Source organism: Canis aureus, chromosome 20 (assembly GCF_053574225.1).
Source record: "Canis aureus isolate CA01 chromosome 20, VMU_Caureus_v.1.0, whole genome shotgun sequence".
Taxonomy (NCBI): domain Eukaryota; kingdom Metazoa; phylum Chordata; class Mammalia; order Carnivora; family Canidae; genus Canis; species Canis aureus.
In genome coordinates, this window is record NC_135630.1 from 24,998,251 (window position 1) to 25,014,755 (window position 16,505).

Genomic DNA, 16,505 nt, shown 5'->3' on the forward strand with positions numbered 1-16,505 from the left:
CTTGCAGTACATTTTGTCACATTTGCAGTGTTTTTCTGTACACTCTTCCTAACTTTTGATTTTATGAGGATCTTGGTGGTCTAGTGATACACTGGGAAATCTTGATTGTATTCTTTGTATACTAATTGAGTTTACCCAGTCTGAGATACCTAAGTACTACTCTTTAAACCTTTAATTTGAACTGTTACAATTCTGAAATAAATACTTGACTTGGTGTTCAGTTACTGCCAAATCAGTGTCCCCCTTTATTCTTGGACTTCAATAGAGAAACCTCCCTCCTAGCTTGATTCTACTCCCTCCATTCTCCCCACCCCCAAATATTAACTTAGGAGTCATCAACTGAAGACTGTACGTCCTAGTGTTTGCCAGAACCATATCATTGCTCAATGCCCTTCAGAACTTCTTCGCCCCCAGCTCCTGTGGGCCTTTGCCTTCTAAAACCTCTGGCCTCTAAGTCTTGTCTCTCTGCCTTAAAGCTTCAGACTAACACTTACCTCCTGAGCTCATTGTTCAGTGGATATCTGCTTTGCTCTCTGCTCTGCTTTCTACCAGCCCAGCCCAACCCAGTCCAGGGTTTTGAACTCCTTTCACTTGACCTGCCTGGTCAAATATACATCCATAACACTCTTAAAACCACAATGCTAGAAATAATCAAGGAGAGAAAGGTGACTTTTTTTAAGTTAATTTTGTTTTTTTGATAGTAGATAATTTATTAAGAAAATACATCTTAAAATCACATAGGAATGCATGGGTCTTCAGTTATACAATTTAGATTGTAAACCCTGACAGCACCCACCTTCCCTAGTCCTCTACAATTCCAGTCCCCTCCCCAGTGGATACTTTTTGGGACTTTCTTAAATATATTAACTAACTATACCCATTATTTGTACAAATTATTAATTATGACCACATCTAATACTATATTCAAACACTGATGATCCTAATAATTGGATATTTTGTACACTGAGTAAAATATAATTTTTATTCTCAGCATAATGCCGTTGACATACTTTCTCACTGTTTATAATGGGTCAGAATGTGGAAAATTAGAAACGAGAAGGTGGGAATTATTTGTGTTTGGGTGGCAGAATTGGAAAGATGAGGCTAGAAACTGGGAGGAGTGATTATTGGAAAGAGATTCCAAAGTGTTAGATTAGATGTGAATTTTTCAAGTGCAATGCATACTAGCCATCTCCTCCATTGCCCCAGTCAGATCTTCAGTAACTTCCACATGTCACTCTGATGTTTTGTATAAAAGGACATTCTTCTGGATAGAATATGGAGAAAAGCACAAGAGTTTAGCTTTTCTTCTGAGAGATAAGTGTATTTAAATGTAAATGGTTTTAGGACATAGATGTCATTCTGGAACCACTTCTTTGCCTTAACATTATGACTTGGAGAGTTTTTCAGGTAGGTTCATGTAAAGCTACTCATTTTTGTATGACTATTACTATTTTGAGGAGTAATTCAGTAAACATCCTTTTACATAAAACTTGATAACCATGTCGAGTATTAGTGCAAATCTTACTTATGAAATTTATGTAATAGTTATTATTAGCAATTAATGAAAACTAGTTTTCTTTAATAAAATAGTAGGTTTTCTTTAAGTTTGGATATCTCCTGCCTGACTGCCTTCTGAAAAAGCTCTGCTTTCATTTAGCAGGGACTAAAGTCCCCCTTTATCTGTACCATCAACATTTGATTTCGTTAGTCTTTTTTTTCTTCAGTCTGAGAATTGAAAAGTGATATTGCATTTAAGCAATTGTTTGTGAAGTCGTGTTCTTTTTACAAATTTATGTTCCATTTACATTACTTTTGAAAAATGCTTGTAGGTACTCTTTATCCGCTTTTCTATTGGATTATTTGACTGTTTTCTCATTGGTTTCTAGGAGCGCTATATGTATTATGAATGTTAATCCTTTGCTATGTTTGTTTTTAATATTTGTTCCCATTTATCAACTTGTATCTTTTGAATAAAGGATTTACATTTTTATGTTTTGAAGTATGACATGGATTATGAGTTGTATGGCTTCTGAGTATATGCAGCTTTTGAGTTTTGTGTCTTATTTAGAAAACTTTCTTATTCCAATACTATGGAAGCATTCATCTTTAAAAGTTGTATTATTGGGATCCCTGGGTGGCGCAGCGGTTTGGCGCCTGCCTTTGGCCCGGGGCGCGATCCTGGAGACCCGGGATCGAGTCCCACGTCGGGCTCCTGGTGCATGGAGCCTGCTTCTCCCTCTGTGTCTCCGCCTCTCTCTCTCTCACTGTGTGCTTATCATAAAAAAAAAAAAAAAGTTGTATTATTTTCTTTTTAAATCGCACTTTAATCCTTGAAGAATTTTTTAAGGTATGGAATTAGGTCCTGATTTATTTTTGTTATTTATTTTTTTAGGATTTATGTATTTATTTTAGAGACAGAGCACGAACATGTGCTGGGGGAGGGGCAGAGGGAGAGGAAATGGATCAGAAATGTTTTATTCTTTCCCCTTTTTGGTAGAAAGAACAGGAAACAATAACATAACTCATCTTCCTCTATAATTATAAATTAATTCTCCACTACTGCTAAATTCATGTTTTTCATGTATTAAAATATATTATTTAGCCATAACGTGGAGATCCTTTTTTTATCACTTCCACTTTTACCCTACCTGAAATTTTACCAAGTTCAATTGACTCATTTCCTAGCCCACAGGACCTATTAGATGAAGATTAAGTGAAGGAGGAATTAAAAACAAAAGCAAAACCAAAACTTAGATTAGCAATAGCCAAAAGATGTGTGATGGCTCGTTACAGCAAGAGAAGATAAAACATAAAACTCTGTGACTTATAGATTATAGTATATAGAGGAAATTTTTTATGAAGGCAAGAAGTATACCTGTATCAACTCTCAACACATAGGGCAATGAATTTTTTAATGATATCAACAATTTTAGTGAGTTGGTAATATAAATTTGGAAGCTAAGTTAAATTAAATGGGAAATTATATATTTTTGAAAAATACTCCTCATACAACAACTTTTACAAGTCAAAACCACAATGAAATACCACTTAATACCTGTCAGAATGGCTAGCATCAGAAAGATAAAGAACAAGTGTTGGTGAGGATGTGGAGAAAAGGGAGCCCTATGCACTGTTAGTGGGAATGTAAAGTGGTGCAATCACTATGGAAAACAGTATAGAGGTTTCTCAAAAAATTAAAACTGAAAAAATACCATATGATCCAATAATTTCACTACTGAGTATTTACCCAAAGAGTACAAAAACATCAATTCAAAAAGACATATGTTCCCTGTGATTTACACTAGCCAATATTTGGAAGCAATCCAAGCGTCCATGGAAGTGTCAATTGATAGATAAATGAATAAAGGAGATGTGGTATATACACAATAGAATATTACTCAGCCATAAAAGAGAATGAGATCTTGCCATTTGTGACAAGTCCTGGAGGGCATTATTCTGAGTGAAATAAGTCAGACAGAGAAAGACAAATACCATATGATTTCACTTATAAATAAAACAAATGAACGATTTGTATTATACCAGCAAATGCCACAAACCTGAATCAATGAAAACTAAAAGTGCACAAATGAGAACTGTATGTTATAATTAAAATATGCTGAAGTGCAGTATTTTCAGTAGAAAATAGGCTTTGAACCTAATATCCATCTTAGATGTTTTATATTTAAAATTAGAAACTAACTCTAAACTCTGATCTTTTGATTTAGTTTACATCTGTATTCGTTGAAAATTAGATTAGTCTTTATAAGGGTTTCATTGAGAATATGTCCTCTGGTGATCTTGACACTTAGATGATTGGACGGTGGCTTAAATATACATACACAGCACACACACACACACACACACACACACACACATGCACACACACATTTTATTCTCTGTCCATCCAACTATCTATCCATCTTGTCTAGACAAATATTTGAATCTTGTTATTATCTTATTATATGTTAGTTTTTTATCTTATTATTATTATCATTATCCTATTTGTTAATTTCTAGGGATTTATATTTTAAGAAGACAATTTCTAATTCAATAACTAGTATTAATTTTTAGATAGTGTAATTTTATATAGGATTAGAATCTATAAAATCCAACAATTTATTATTGTTTATTTGTCTGTTTGTGTTTTAGGTATCTACACTTGTTTATTTTTGGATGGTGCATAAAATTCAATGCAGAATTATCAATTTATTTAGCCATCTGGCATACCAAACAAGTCATCCACTAGAGAAGCTGGTATAATAGCTGTGAATTATTCCATATGAGTTATAAAAATTAGGATGCCTACTTTTATTCAGGAAATTCTGCTTTACAATTCCTGTGATGTGTCTGAAAGCCATATTTTCATGAGGGAAGCTACAGGTGTCTGTTACCTCAACAGTTTGTGAAAGAACATGGTTGCTGTTTCCATATATTCAAAGAGCTTCGTTGTGGTAGACAGAATGAACTTGTTCTGTGTAACTCTAGGCTTGCTGTAATAAATGGTGGCCATTGTAGAGGCAGAACTTTTAAATTAATGGTCAAATCGGCTAGCCTGAAGTGTCATATGCTTGAAACAGTATTGATTAGAAGCATCCTTGGTTAGAAATATGAGCTAGCATGTTTTAGCAGTGTTATAGAAGGGAAGACTCCCTTAGTGGGAGTCTAAATTGCTGCCCTCCAAAGAAGAATTCTGCAAGTCTATGATTATTCCTTCTTTTAGCAAATTCTTTTGCCTTAATCAGGGTATAAACTTGAGGCTTCAGTAGTTGGCTCTGTCGAGTTAGGGCTTTGTACTAATGGAATTGTGGCTTTCAAGCAGTGGTTGTGCTTGGCTATGAAAGACTATACTTCTGTAACAGCATAACCTCAATTTTATAATCTTAATTTATCTGTGTGAAATGAGCTACCTTTTCCTGTGCTGAGCTGATTTCTTTGATAGCTTTCTAGTTTCCATTCATTTTTGTGAGGAGGAAGCCCTTTAAGGAAGCCAGTTATAAAGCTGACAGTAAAAATTTAATCCACAGACCTTGTAAACAGCCAGATGACACAAATTTTGTGCGGCCTTAGGTTTATTATGTGACCCAGTGGGATAGTAATATACTTATGATATGCAGACTTTGGATTTCAATAACAGGACTCTTAAAAAAAAAGAGTAGTTCTGACCTATGTATCTCAGGAATATTTTCTCCAAATTTTTATCTCTAGTTATTTCCTCTGAATTTTGAGAGTTTTTTTGCTTCGTGCATGACCCAAAGAAGAAATATCATTTCCAGTAATACTGTTACTACAAAGCAATATATATTGGTATAGGGTTATAATTTTTAATTGTGAATGGGTCTGATGAAAATTTTATTCTGTTCTCATGAAATTAGTGTTTGGCTTGTGTAGCTATAAATGTGCTAATTTGCTGAATATTGTATAAAAATTATGTTGAAAACCTGAAGCATTCTTGAGACATTTTATTAGGTGTTATAAGTAGTGCAACACATTTCTTACATATTTTCTACATCTGCAACAGCAATCAGACTTGGTGCATAAGAAGATATATGGTACAATGCATAAAATGATATATGTATAGTTCATGGACGAGTTCATCTGTTATATCTGTGTCATCAGTGACTTGGCATTTAAGTAGGAGAATGTTGAAGTTGAAGGATAATACAATTAATAAATCAGTGAAGGAACGCCTGGGTGGCTCAGCGGTTGAGCGTCTACCTTCGGCTTAGGGCATGATCCCAGGTTCCTGGGATCGAGTTCCGCATCGGGCTCCCTGCAGGAAGCCTGCTTCCCCCCTGTGCCTGTGTCTTTCCCTCTCTCTCTATCTCTCATGAATAAATAAATAAATCTTAAAAATAAATCTTAAAAAAAAGTCAGTGAAAAGTTTGGCACCCTTTATAGATTAAAAATTGAAGCATAAGCACCTTGTAAGAAGCTTAATTTTATCCAATACTTGTACATTATGCTGAGACTTTGACAAGTCATGCCATCACAACTCAGTTGGTGGTATTGGAATTTTTTTGACAAAAATATTTATTCATCTGGCTATCCACTGACAGCTTACTACTTAAAATAGCTCTTGACTTCAGGCCATATCTGATCATTGTGGTGTTGATTTGATTAACATAGGTGTTAATGCTGCCCCACGTTATTTAATCATCAAGCTACTATATCATAACCACAGGTTGCATTGTCCTAGATTTGGAAAAAGAGCATGAATTGACCAGGGTGGAATATCATATTTTTGGAAGACTAATGCAATCCTTTGTTCCAATATGGATGCTCTAAAAACATAAGAGTTTTTTTCTTTTTGTAATAATATCATCTACTCTTTGTAGAAAATTAAAATATCAAAGAAAGGTATAAAGAAGAAAATGAAAGCTCTGTCAAATACCACTTTCCACTTTACTATCAAAAACCTCCCATGTTTTGTAGGACATCTTCCTACACCCTCTTCTATAAGTGTGTATATATGCAGCATATAGTATTCTATATATGTTTTGCATTGTGCTTTTGACACTCTAAATATGTAATAGGGGTTTTTCCATATCAAAATAAATATACAAAAAAAAAATAAATATACAATAGCTACTCAGATTTAATTAACCAGGTTTATATCTGTTGATGGGCATTTAGGAGATTTTTAAAAAACATTTTATTTATTTATTCATGAGAGACACAGAGAGAGAGAGGCAGAGACACAGGCAGAGGGAGAAGCAGGCTCCATGCAGGGAGCCTGATGTGGGACTTGATCTCGGGACTCCAGGATCACACCCTGGGCCGAAGGCAGGCGCTAAACCACTGAGCCACCCAGGGATCCCAGGAGATTTTTTTTTTTTTGAAAAGTTTTTGCTTATGTAAAAATTTGTCAGATATATGTCTGTAAAGGGAGTTGGCTAGCCAAAGAGTATATGCATTTGTCATTTTTGTCACTAGAGCCACACTGTCACTCAGAAGAAGTACATTCCTGGTTATAAGATACGAGGTTGCTCGTTCTTACCCTTTTGTCAACAATGAATGATATCCCTTTTCCTCACCTTTGCCAATCTGATACACCACAGAGAGTATTTTTCTTTAATATTCATTCTCTCATTGTATTCACGGCTTTAAATACTTTAAATACTAACGCTATATAATCTGACATCCCCAAATGTTATACACTATAATGCAGACTTGAAATATTCCACTGTCTACTAGACCTCTTTTAATAGTCATTTGAACCCACTCAAAACTGAACCCCTTACCTTCCATCAAACATTTCTTGCTTGCTCTTTACTTGTATTAGTTAGTGGCTGATCCATCCTACCATTGCTCCCATCACAATCTTGAAGGCAGGCTTTTCTGTGTCTCGTGCTTCAAATTAAAGCCTCTCTACAAAACTTGTTAACTTTCATCATATATCCAGAAATATACTACTTCTCTCATGTTGGTGGCTACTGCTCTGATATCGGCCTTATTTATCTCTTGTTTGGTTTATTGCTATGGCTTCTCTGGTTTCTCTACTTTCCCTTGTCCCCCTCTGTCCTGTTCTCAGCACAGCTACCTTAGCATACTATTAAATGGCAAGTGAATCATACCACTCAACTGCTCACAACTCATTTGACATTTTTTCTCTTAGTCAAAGACAACATTCCTGCAATGGTCAACCAGGCCCTGCATTATATTCTTCTCCTTCCCATTCTTTTCCCTTTTGACCTTATCTCCTCACTTCCATGCCTCTTCCACTCTCTCCAACCACCCTAACCTCCATGGTGTTTCCTGTCCAGATCACTCAGAGGGAGATATGTCCTTACTCCCTCACTTCCATCAATTCTTCTCTCAAGTCATCTTCTGAACTAGAATTTCTTTGACTACTGTTTAAAATTGCTGCCCTGTTCTTTGAAACTTTGCTATCCCTTTACCTTGTCTATGTCTCTCCATACCATGCATTTCATATTTTATCATTTGTTAATGTCTTTCTCTCCTCAGAGCTCCATGATAGCAGGGACTTAGTCTTGTTTTTACTGCTATATCCTCAGTGTGTAAAATAGGACTGGCACGTGGCACATAGGGGCATGAAGTGCATAGCATGGACTGGGCACAAGATAAGTAATGAGTGAAATTTCAAGAGTGCTATTTGGAGGAAAGCACTTTTCTCTGGAGTGTTCATCTTTTCTTATTAATGTGCTGTGACTCTTTATATTAACGGTTTATGTTGCATATATTTTGTCACCAAACATCTTGCTTTGCAGTTTTAATTTTAATGCTTTCTCTCATCTAAATATGAGTTTCTGCCAGGAAACTGTTAGAAAGTCTTTCCCTGCCCTGCAAAGTATTTAAAAATTCTCTCATATTTTCTTCTAGTATATTTAGGGTTTTATGCTTCACATTTGAAAAAAAGCTGAGTTGAAATGGCATTTATCGAAAGAAAGAAATGATAATATATCCAGCTTAATTTTTTCTAAATGTCTATACCGTTGCCTCAAAACCATTTACTATACAGTGCATTGCTCTCCTACCAATTTGAAATGCCAAATTTCCCATACTAAATGTCCATATATTTTATGTAATGGAAGCAACTTTTTCTTTGTTCTATTTTACTCCCAGCTGTCATGTTCGTTTATGTGATTAAATGCATTTGAATAAGTGTAGTTTATCCCAGATTTTAAATATTTGTTCCCCGTATCCTTTCTCTATATTTTTTATAACTGAAAACAGCCATGATTCCTTTTTCACCAACATTATGTTAATAGGTAATACTTAGATCTTGAATATTATAATGTACATTAAACTAAGAAAATGTTTAAATCTGTATGCTCTAGAAAGTAATTAATAGATTTTATATACAAAATTGTTGACAGTATTTTCCTTTGGTTTGTCAGAATATGGGCTTTTTTTACCCTTTTGTTGTATTTTTGGAAAGTTTCTAGAGTAAGTAGTCATGTTATTAATAATATTTTTTGGAACTTGAAAAATGTGGTAAGTCATATGTAAAGGGAAACTGGTGAAATTGTAATAAAGAAGCCAGGAAATAAAAGAGACAGTTTTGAGACAGCTCATGGAAGAGTGGCATTTCAATATATGGACACATGTGACAGAGGTAATTCCATGCTGTGTCTAAAAAATGAAGACTCAAAAACCATATGAAAAGTCCAAGGTTGAGTAAACCAATATGAGGTATGATTGAGTGTATTGATAGAAAATGAGTGTAGGTTATGAGTTTGTAAAGATACATTAGGACCATGTTATCCAGCAGGATATCTTAAATCATGTAAAGTTTGCTGAATATACATGCCTAAGTCACTTCCCAGAATTTGGTTTACAGGGCCTCTAACAGTTAATTTGGTTAATATTGTTAAATAGGAACTCCTTGCCCCATTGCAGTATAGTACACACTACAAAAATTCCAGAAGGAAAGAAGTATACTTTTTGTAATGTGGGTTGAAAATTGAAGTCCAGAGTTCAGTTTTTCATAATATTATTAGCATTAACTAGGAGAACAATAAAGAATCTGGGTGTTTGGGACGCCTGGGTTGCTCAGCAGTTGAGCCTCTGCCTTCAGCTCAGGACATGATGGCAGAGTTCTGGGATTGAGTCCTGCATCGGGCTCCTGCATGGTGCCTACTACTCCCTCTGCCTATGTCTCTGCCTCTTTCTGTGTCTCTCATGAATAAGTAGTAAAAAATCTTTAAAAAGAATAAATAAATCTGAATGCTGTGAATAAAGAGCTTTATTTATTTATTTATTTTTATAGCAAATGTATCATAAAAACATGAATTAGATGATTTTTTTATTATAATTAGAGAATATAGTTCAATTTTGGTATTTTGGCATTTATGAGCATTGTTATCTTGCCATGCATTGTAGAATGGGATTTTATACACTGACTTGTGCCAAACAGGTTAATACTGATGTGTAATAAAAAACAAGTGAAGTGAATAAGCATAGTGTTTTGTTGTGTTTTTGTTTTGTTTTTGTTTCTAAGCCTTAGATCTAGCAGGTAGTTTTCTGATGTTTATTGCTTATCAGTGAGTTTTTGTTTGTTAAGTGTTTAAAGGTGCTTGCTGCATCAATGCTTTTTGATCTCTGGCAAGGTGCTGAAACTCTTTGAGCCTTACTTAGTTTTCTCGTCTGTAAAATGAGGACAGTAATAGTGTTTTGTTCATCAAGTTACTGGTGGAATTAAGTGAAACAATTTATGTAGTGTTGAGTGTAGCAGTGAGACAAAATAAATGTTTAATGAATGTTACCTGGTTTAATTATGAGTAAATGTTTTAGTTTAATTTAGGGGGAAAACTATATCTAGGACTAAAAATCATTGGAAATTATTCAATGGAGTTGAGGGGAAAAGATGGAAACTCTCCTTTTTACCAGTTTCCTTTCATTATGTTGAAAATGTTGTACTAGCAAGAAAGTTCAGTCTTCAGAGAAATTGTATATCATTTTATTCTGCAAAGTAAATCTCGAGAAGTCTGTGTGTATTCAGATTAGCATTTTGAGATTATAGAAACAATTTCCTTTATTTTTTTGAATATTTTCTTTATTTATTTGAAATAGAGCGAGAGCAAGAGAGCATGTGCGAGGGTGGAGGTGGGGAAAGGTAGAAGAGAGATAGAGAGAGGGGGAGAGAAGCAGGCTCCTCTCTGAGCAGGGAGCCCAATGTGGGGCTCAATCCCAGGACCCTGGGATCACACCCTGAAACAAAGGCAGACACTCAATTGACTTAGCTACCCAGGTTCCCTCATTTATTATTTATCAAATTTATAATTAATGTGAGAATTTAAAAATACAGTGATTTTTCTCCTGTGAACATGGCATATTTGTGTTTACAGTTTTATGGTGAAAGAATGTCACCAGAAGAAAAAAGATATTGTCTACCTTCCCTTTTCTCTTCCACATCATGAATACAGGCTCCATTTGTTGTCATGACTAGAGGATTCCAGACTCTCCTGACTCACAGTTTCTTTCATCTGCAGACCCATTCTGAAGAGAGACCATTCCAATGTGAGGAATGTAAAGCTTTGTTCCGAACCCCATTTTCTTTGCAGAGACACCTGCTCATACATAACAGTAAGTCACAATACAAGCAGTTGAGGAGAAACTGAATGATCTCAAACTTCATTCTTATAACTTTTGAGAATGTAGACATTATAGAAGTGGACCCATATGTAGTTATGTGATCTGCTTTTGCATATAAAAGGGCTGGTAATTCTGCCTTTTGCCTTTTCTTCCTTTATTGTTACTTTATTTTCCTATATTAAGATAACTCATTTTATCAGACATTTTGTTTTATATTAGTTCTTTCCACTGTTTAAAGTTTATATATAAAATCTTGTCTTATGTTCAGTAAGGTATCTTTGAAATTTGTTCTGAAATAGACATTTTTGTTCCCTTTTAAATAAAATGATTAAGGAAACATATCTGACCCTTTAAAATATGCAGATGTCTGGCATGATTTTATTAGTTCACAGACTTTTAAAGTTGAAAAGATCAGAGTGCACATCTAATTTAACCTATTAATTGAGGGGAATAGAGAAAATTGAGACTCAGATAAACACGGTGACATACACAGGGTTCTAGCTCTGGAGGTAACATCCAGGTTCCGATAGGTGCTTTTCCTAATACTATACACTGCCTTTGACTTCTTACTTCTTTTGGCAAGAGCATTTCTTTTATTTTTGGGTTGAGTTGTACACATACTCACCATGCAAATTTGTGAGGCAGTTACACTCGGAGCTATATTTAGAATACCACACCTTATACCCACATCATGGCAGGATACTTTCCATCACTTTATTTCAGAGAACATGCTATTGCTAAGCTGAGTTTTAAAATGGGTTCTGTGTTCGGATATTGAAGTAACCGGACATTTGCTACATTACTGTATCTAAAATTAAAGAAAAATGGCATAATGTTGGTAATATTTGTATTTACTGCTTTTGAGATGTTTAATCAGTAGAATATCTTCGGAAACAAGGTTACTACTGCTGATTAAATTTTTAATATTTCTGAGGAATGCAAAACAATTAATCAGTTGTGACAACTGTATAGATAAGATAGTATCTTGGAAGAAATTTTCTCTGGTACAGTAGAAGTTCTAAAATTCAAAATAACAAAAATATTAAAGTTTCAAAAAGTGCTGAGTGGTAATGATCATGACAAAATGCATCTTTTCCTACAAAGGAGATATTGTTAGGGTCTTGCCATCCTACATTTTACCTTAAAGCTCTGGAGAATTTTCAACACCACTTTCTATTTCCTTATTAAAGACAGATATGCATTTGAGAAATAAAATTTGTCATGTAACAGCAGGAACTTCCATCTCATTTTGCTATCATTTGATTAAGAAAAACAATCATTATGAGATGAATGGATTTTAGAATAGGGATTGGGACAATGAGCCTCATTCATACTATTAAGATTCCTGTGGCCAAATTGGGCCTAATGCTCCGGAAGTTTTTCTTTGGATAGATGAAATTTTATTTTCAATAACAGCAAGAAATTTTTATTATAAGGAATCTACTACTTTTGTTTTCTGCTAATTCTCGTAAACTTGAGACATAGGATGAAGCAGCAGTGTAGACTGTGCCTCTCCATTCTGTATATAATATAATGTTGATCAGCACATTAATCAAAGGCTTTCTGAAGCTGCACCAAGACAGTTGGCTGGAAAATCAGCTTTGTAATTGAGTAAGTGGGCTATTGAAGGTAAAGTTAAATATCAGATAAGGCTAGTGAGCTAAAAAGATGGGAAAAAACAGAAGTGGGCAGAATAAGACAAAATATTAGATGTTACCTTACACAATATAAAAATTATAACGTGTTTAGCTTCAAAACATGCAGGCTATTTTAGAAATTTATATCAGCACTCTGGCTCAAAATATGAAGAATAACTTGTCATAATTATTTTGGAAAATATTGCTATTTTCTAACACACTGAACACCAAAAAGCAGGTTACTAGCTAGCTTCTTGGTTTTAAGATAGGAAAAATCCTATCTTTAATCCTATGTTTATTTCTTTAAGGCAAAGAAATCTGATAACATCAGATAAAATCTCATCAAAGTTAAAAAATTCTGATAAGCTTAAAACAAAGAAATCTGGAATTAAAATTTGAAAGAAGGTAAGGACTCCCTTGGTATAGCTTAATGAGGTCTTTGTATAGGAATCAGTACTTTGATTCATGTGATAGTTTAATGGAAATGCTTTGGTAGGAGAAATCTTGAAGGATTGCTTTTTTGTTTTGTTTTTGTTTTCTAATTAATTTTAAAGATTTATTTATTTTGAAGGGGTGGGGGAGAGGGAGATGGAGTGGAAGGGAATCCTAAACAGAACCCCCACTGAGTGCAGAGGCCTAATCAGGGGCTTGATCCCAGGACCCTGAGATCATGACCTGAACCAAGACCAAGAGTCTGACATTTAACCGACCGTGCAGCCCAGGCACTCCTTGTTTTTGTTTTTTAATTTCTTTTCGGCCCTGAGTTGTTTTGGTATTATTTATAGTCATATATTGTTGATATTCTCTTTTACTCTCACTTATTATACATATTATACAAATAAAGTATTTAAATACATCTAAGAAGATATATAAAGTAGGTTATAGCAACTAGCAACTAGCAACAAAAGTGCACAAAGGCAACATATAAACATAGCACTCAGAATCTACACAGTTTGTGCATGGTTTGGATGTGACTTTGTTCCAAGCATCAGATTTCAACAGAGCTTTCAAATATTTTAAGTTAAAGATTCATAATTCTGTTTTTGAAGGGTAATTTGTCTTTTTCTTTTTTTTTCCTTTTTCCTTCTTTTGTCCTTCCTTCCTTAAATTTGGTATGAAGAAATAATAGGATCTTCATGTTTCTAAATCTATGCTAGTTATAATGGAGGGAAATTAGAAGAGTTTGGTTGAAAGTGAGGTAGTCTCTTATTTCATTGTAGAAAGTTATATTTGTCTTAGTGAATATAATATGTGAATCTATGCTAATATCATTGTTCTTTAAAAAAGGAAAATATATTCAAATACTAGTCTGTCTTACTTATATAATCATGTACTACATGCATTTTATAACTTCCTGAGAGATAAAACTGTCTTCTTGAGAGCTTGTTTGGAGGTTCTAGCAGGGGAGCGCAGCTACTCGTATACCCTTGACCGAAGAACGGTCCTCCTCTATCGGGGATGGTCGTCCTCTTCGACCGAGCGCGCAGCTTCGGGAGGGACGCACATGGAGCGGTGAGGGAGGAAGGGGACACCCGCCTAGCCAGCCAGATCAGCCGAATCAACCCTGGCGATCAATGGGGTGACAGATGTCGCAGCTAGATCGCCCTCACATCCATAAAACTGTCTTCTAATTGTACATATTTATCACTTAAAATGTATTTAAAATAGATGAGTGAAGGTTAGACTTTAAGAAGACCTGTAAGGGTAGCATTATATAAAAGTTTAAAAAAAAATGCCATACCAGACATCCCCTAAACATAGTTTGTGGAGTTGCTTTCTCTGCAGTCCTATGCTATAGAATGAGAACAAGGTGAAAACCCTCACAGTTACCCAGGGGCGTAGGGGGTAGAAAAGGATAGTTGCCCCAATCCAGCTGTGTCTCTGAGAGGCAGCCCCCCAACCTGTGTGAGAGCCTGGAAGTTAAACCCTTCCCCAGTGAATAAAAGAAATTAGCAGACCAAGGACCATGTTAAGGAGTCCCTAGTCCAACTTCCTGAGATAGTGCTGAGGAAGGAAGGGATGTTGTAGCCCTCTTGGCCTAAAGGGGGGCTCACCCATATCTGTGTGCCCTCAGGGGCTTCCCTCCCCATTTTGCTTCTTATGACCCTGTCTGCCTGTCCCTGTCCCTTAAAGGCCATAAGAGTTGTGGTGGGTGTGAGGAGAGTTTAGGATCCACCCCAAAGGCCATTTACTCTGCCTGACAGAAGCCTTTTGTCACCACAAGAATCTACTTACTTCAGACCTGACACCCTGCCTTAGAAATATATACTTTTAAAGAAAGTTCATTGTTTCCTTTAGGAAATTAGCTAATTGAGTCTCCACATTTTCCAGTTAAAGAGGCTGAGAACATAAGAAAGTTAAAACACTTCCCACTGGTCACAGAATGAATTAGCAAATATGGAATCAAAAGATGTGAAAAATTACCTTTTCTGGTTATGATAAATTGTTAGTAATAAAGCTAATGTTTTGGAGGAAAGCCACTATATCTGGTACCCATTAGAGGGAGTTAACATCACCCTGCTATTGCATCTGATCTGTCTCTTGTTTGACTTTTTCATTTCTAAGGTGAGAGGACTTTCAAGTGCCATCACTGTGATGCTACCTTTAAAAGAAAAGATACCTTAAATGTTCATGTCCAGGTGGTCCATGAAAGACACAAGAAATACAGATGTGAGCTGTGTAATAAGGCATTTGTTACACCTTCAGTGCTTAGAAGTCATAAGAAAGTAAGTAGAAGCCTTCTGTGAGTTTGAATGGATTATATCCCTCAGCAGTATGGGCATGATACTGTGCATTATCCTGTGATAATCAATTTTATATTAATTAATCAACATATTTACTCAAAATGACAAATAAGGGATGCATGATTTATATGAGCTCTTCAGAAAGTGTTGTTCTTTATAGTTTTTCAGAAGAGCTATATAATTGGGATGAAAGTGAACCTAGATTTAGGTGTGGATTTTGCATAGCCCTGAGCTATGATGATAGATGGGTTGTATAAAGTAGTCAATGCGGAGGAGCTTGTCAATTTTTGTACACTTTTGGATTCATGTGGAGTTTTATTTTAAAAATGAGTAGTGCCTTAATTTTATTTTTCAGAGCTAATTCAGATATTCATTGACAAGTTATTAGACTGACCTCTTTTCTAGGATTGGAATGGTTCTTCATCTTGGAACTCTAGGACTCAGGGAAGTTCCTAGTATAGAAGAGGGACTTGATAAGTATCTGCTTCACTCAAATAAAATGATGTTCTTCCTTATGTTGTTTGGGAGATAATCTTTTTGCATTATGCTCATTACTTTAGGCAAATCAGGAGGTTATCTTTATTTGCATTGTAAGTACATTTTAAGTGTGTTTTCAAAAATAGCAAAATTCATAGTGTAACAAACACCATTAAAGGTTTTAATGTGGGCTTTAGAAATGACTGTGAAGTGTAATAGATTCTGCCACTTAGTGTATACTGCTGAGTGATTATGAAGAAGTGACTCCTGCTACAATGTGACTTTTATTTTGGTACCTACCTGTAGTAATAGCTGGGCCAAAGGACTGATTTGAGGAACTTTTTTTTTTTAATTCTATTTGAGGAACTTTCTATTCTCATGTCTTTAATGATAATTGTCTTCTTTTTTCAAATTTCATGGGAAGATAGTCTTTCAGATCTCTTTGCTTGAACTACTTTTCTGCATGAATTTAATAAATTTGTGTCACATTTTAATTGTGGGAAAAAATAATACATTTTCAAAGGAGATTGATAGTCATTTATCCACAATCACAGATTGTCATAGAGGACATTTTGGAGAGCATTGATCA

General features: G+C 35.1%; 1 protein-coding gene across 9 annotated transcripts in view; it reads left to right on the forward strand.

The window, feature by feature from the left end:
• Positions 1–16,505, forward strand: part of PRDM5 (PR/SET domain 5) — a 206,392-nt gene that overhangs the window by 120,979 nt on the left and 68,908 nt on the right. For all 9 annotated transcript variants that reach the window (XM_077861174.1, XM_077861176.1, XM_077861178.1 and 6 more), the window contains 2 exons: positions 10,956–11,049; positions 15,261–15,421. In XM_077861174.1, coding sequence (XP_077717300.1) covers positions 10,956–11,049; positions 15,261–15,421 — 255 coding nt within the window. The remainder of the gene's footprint in view (positions 1–10,955; positions 11,050–15,260; positions 15,422–16,505) is intronic.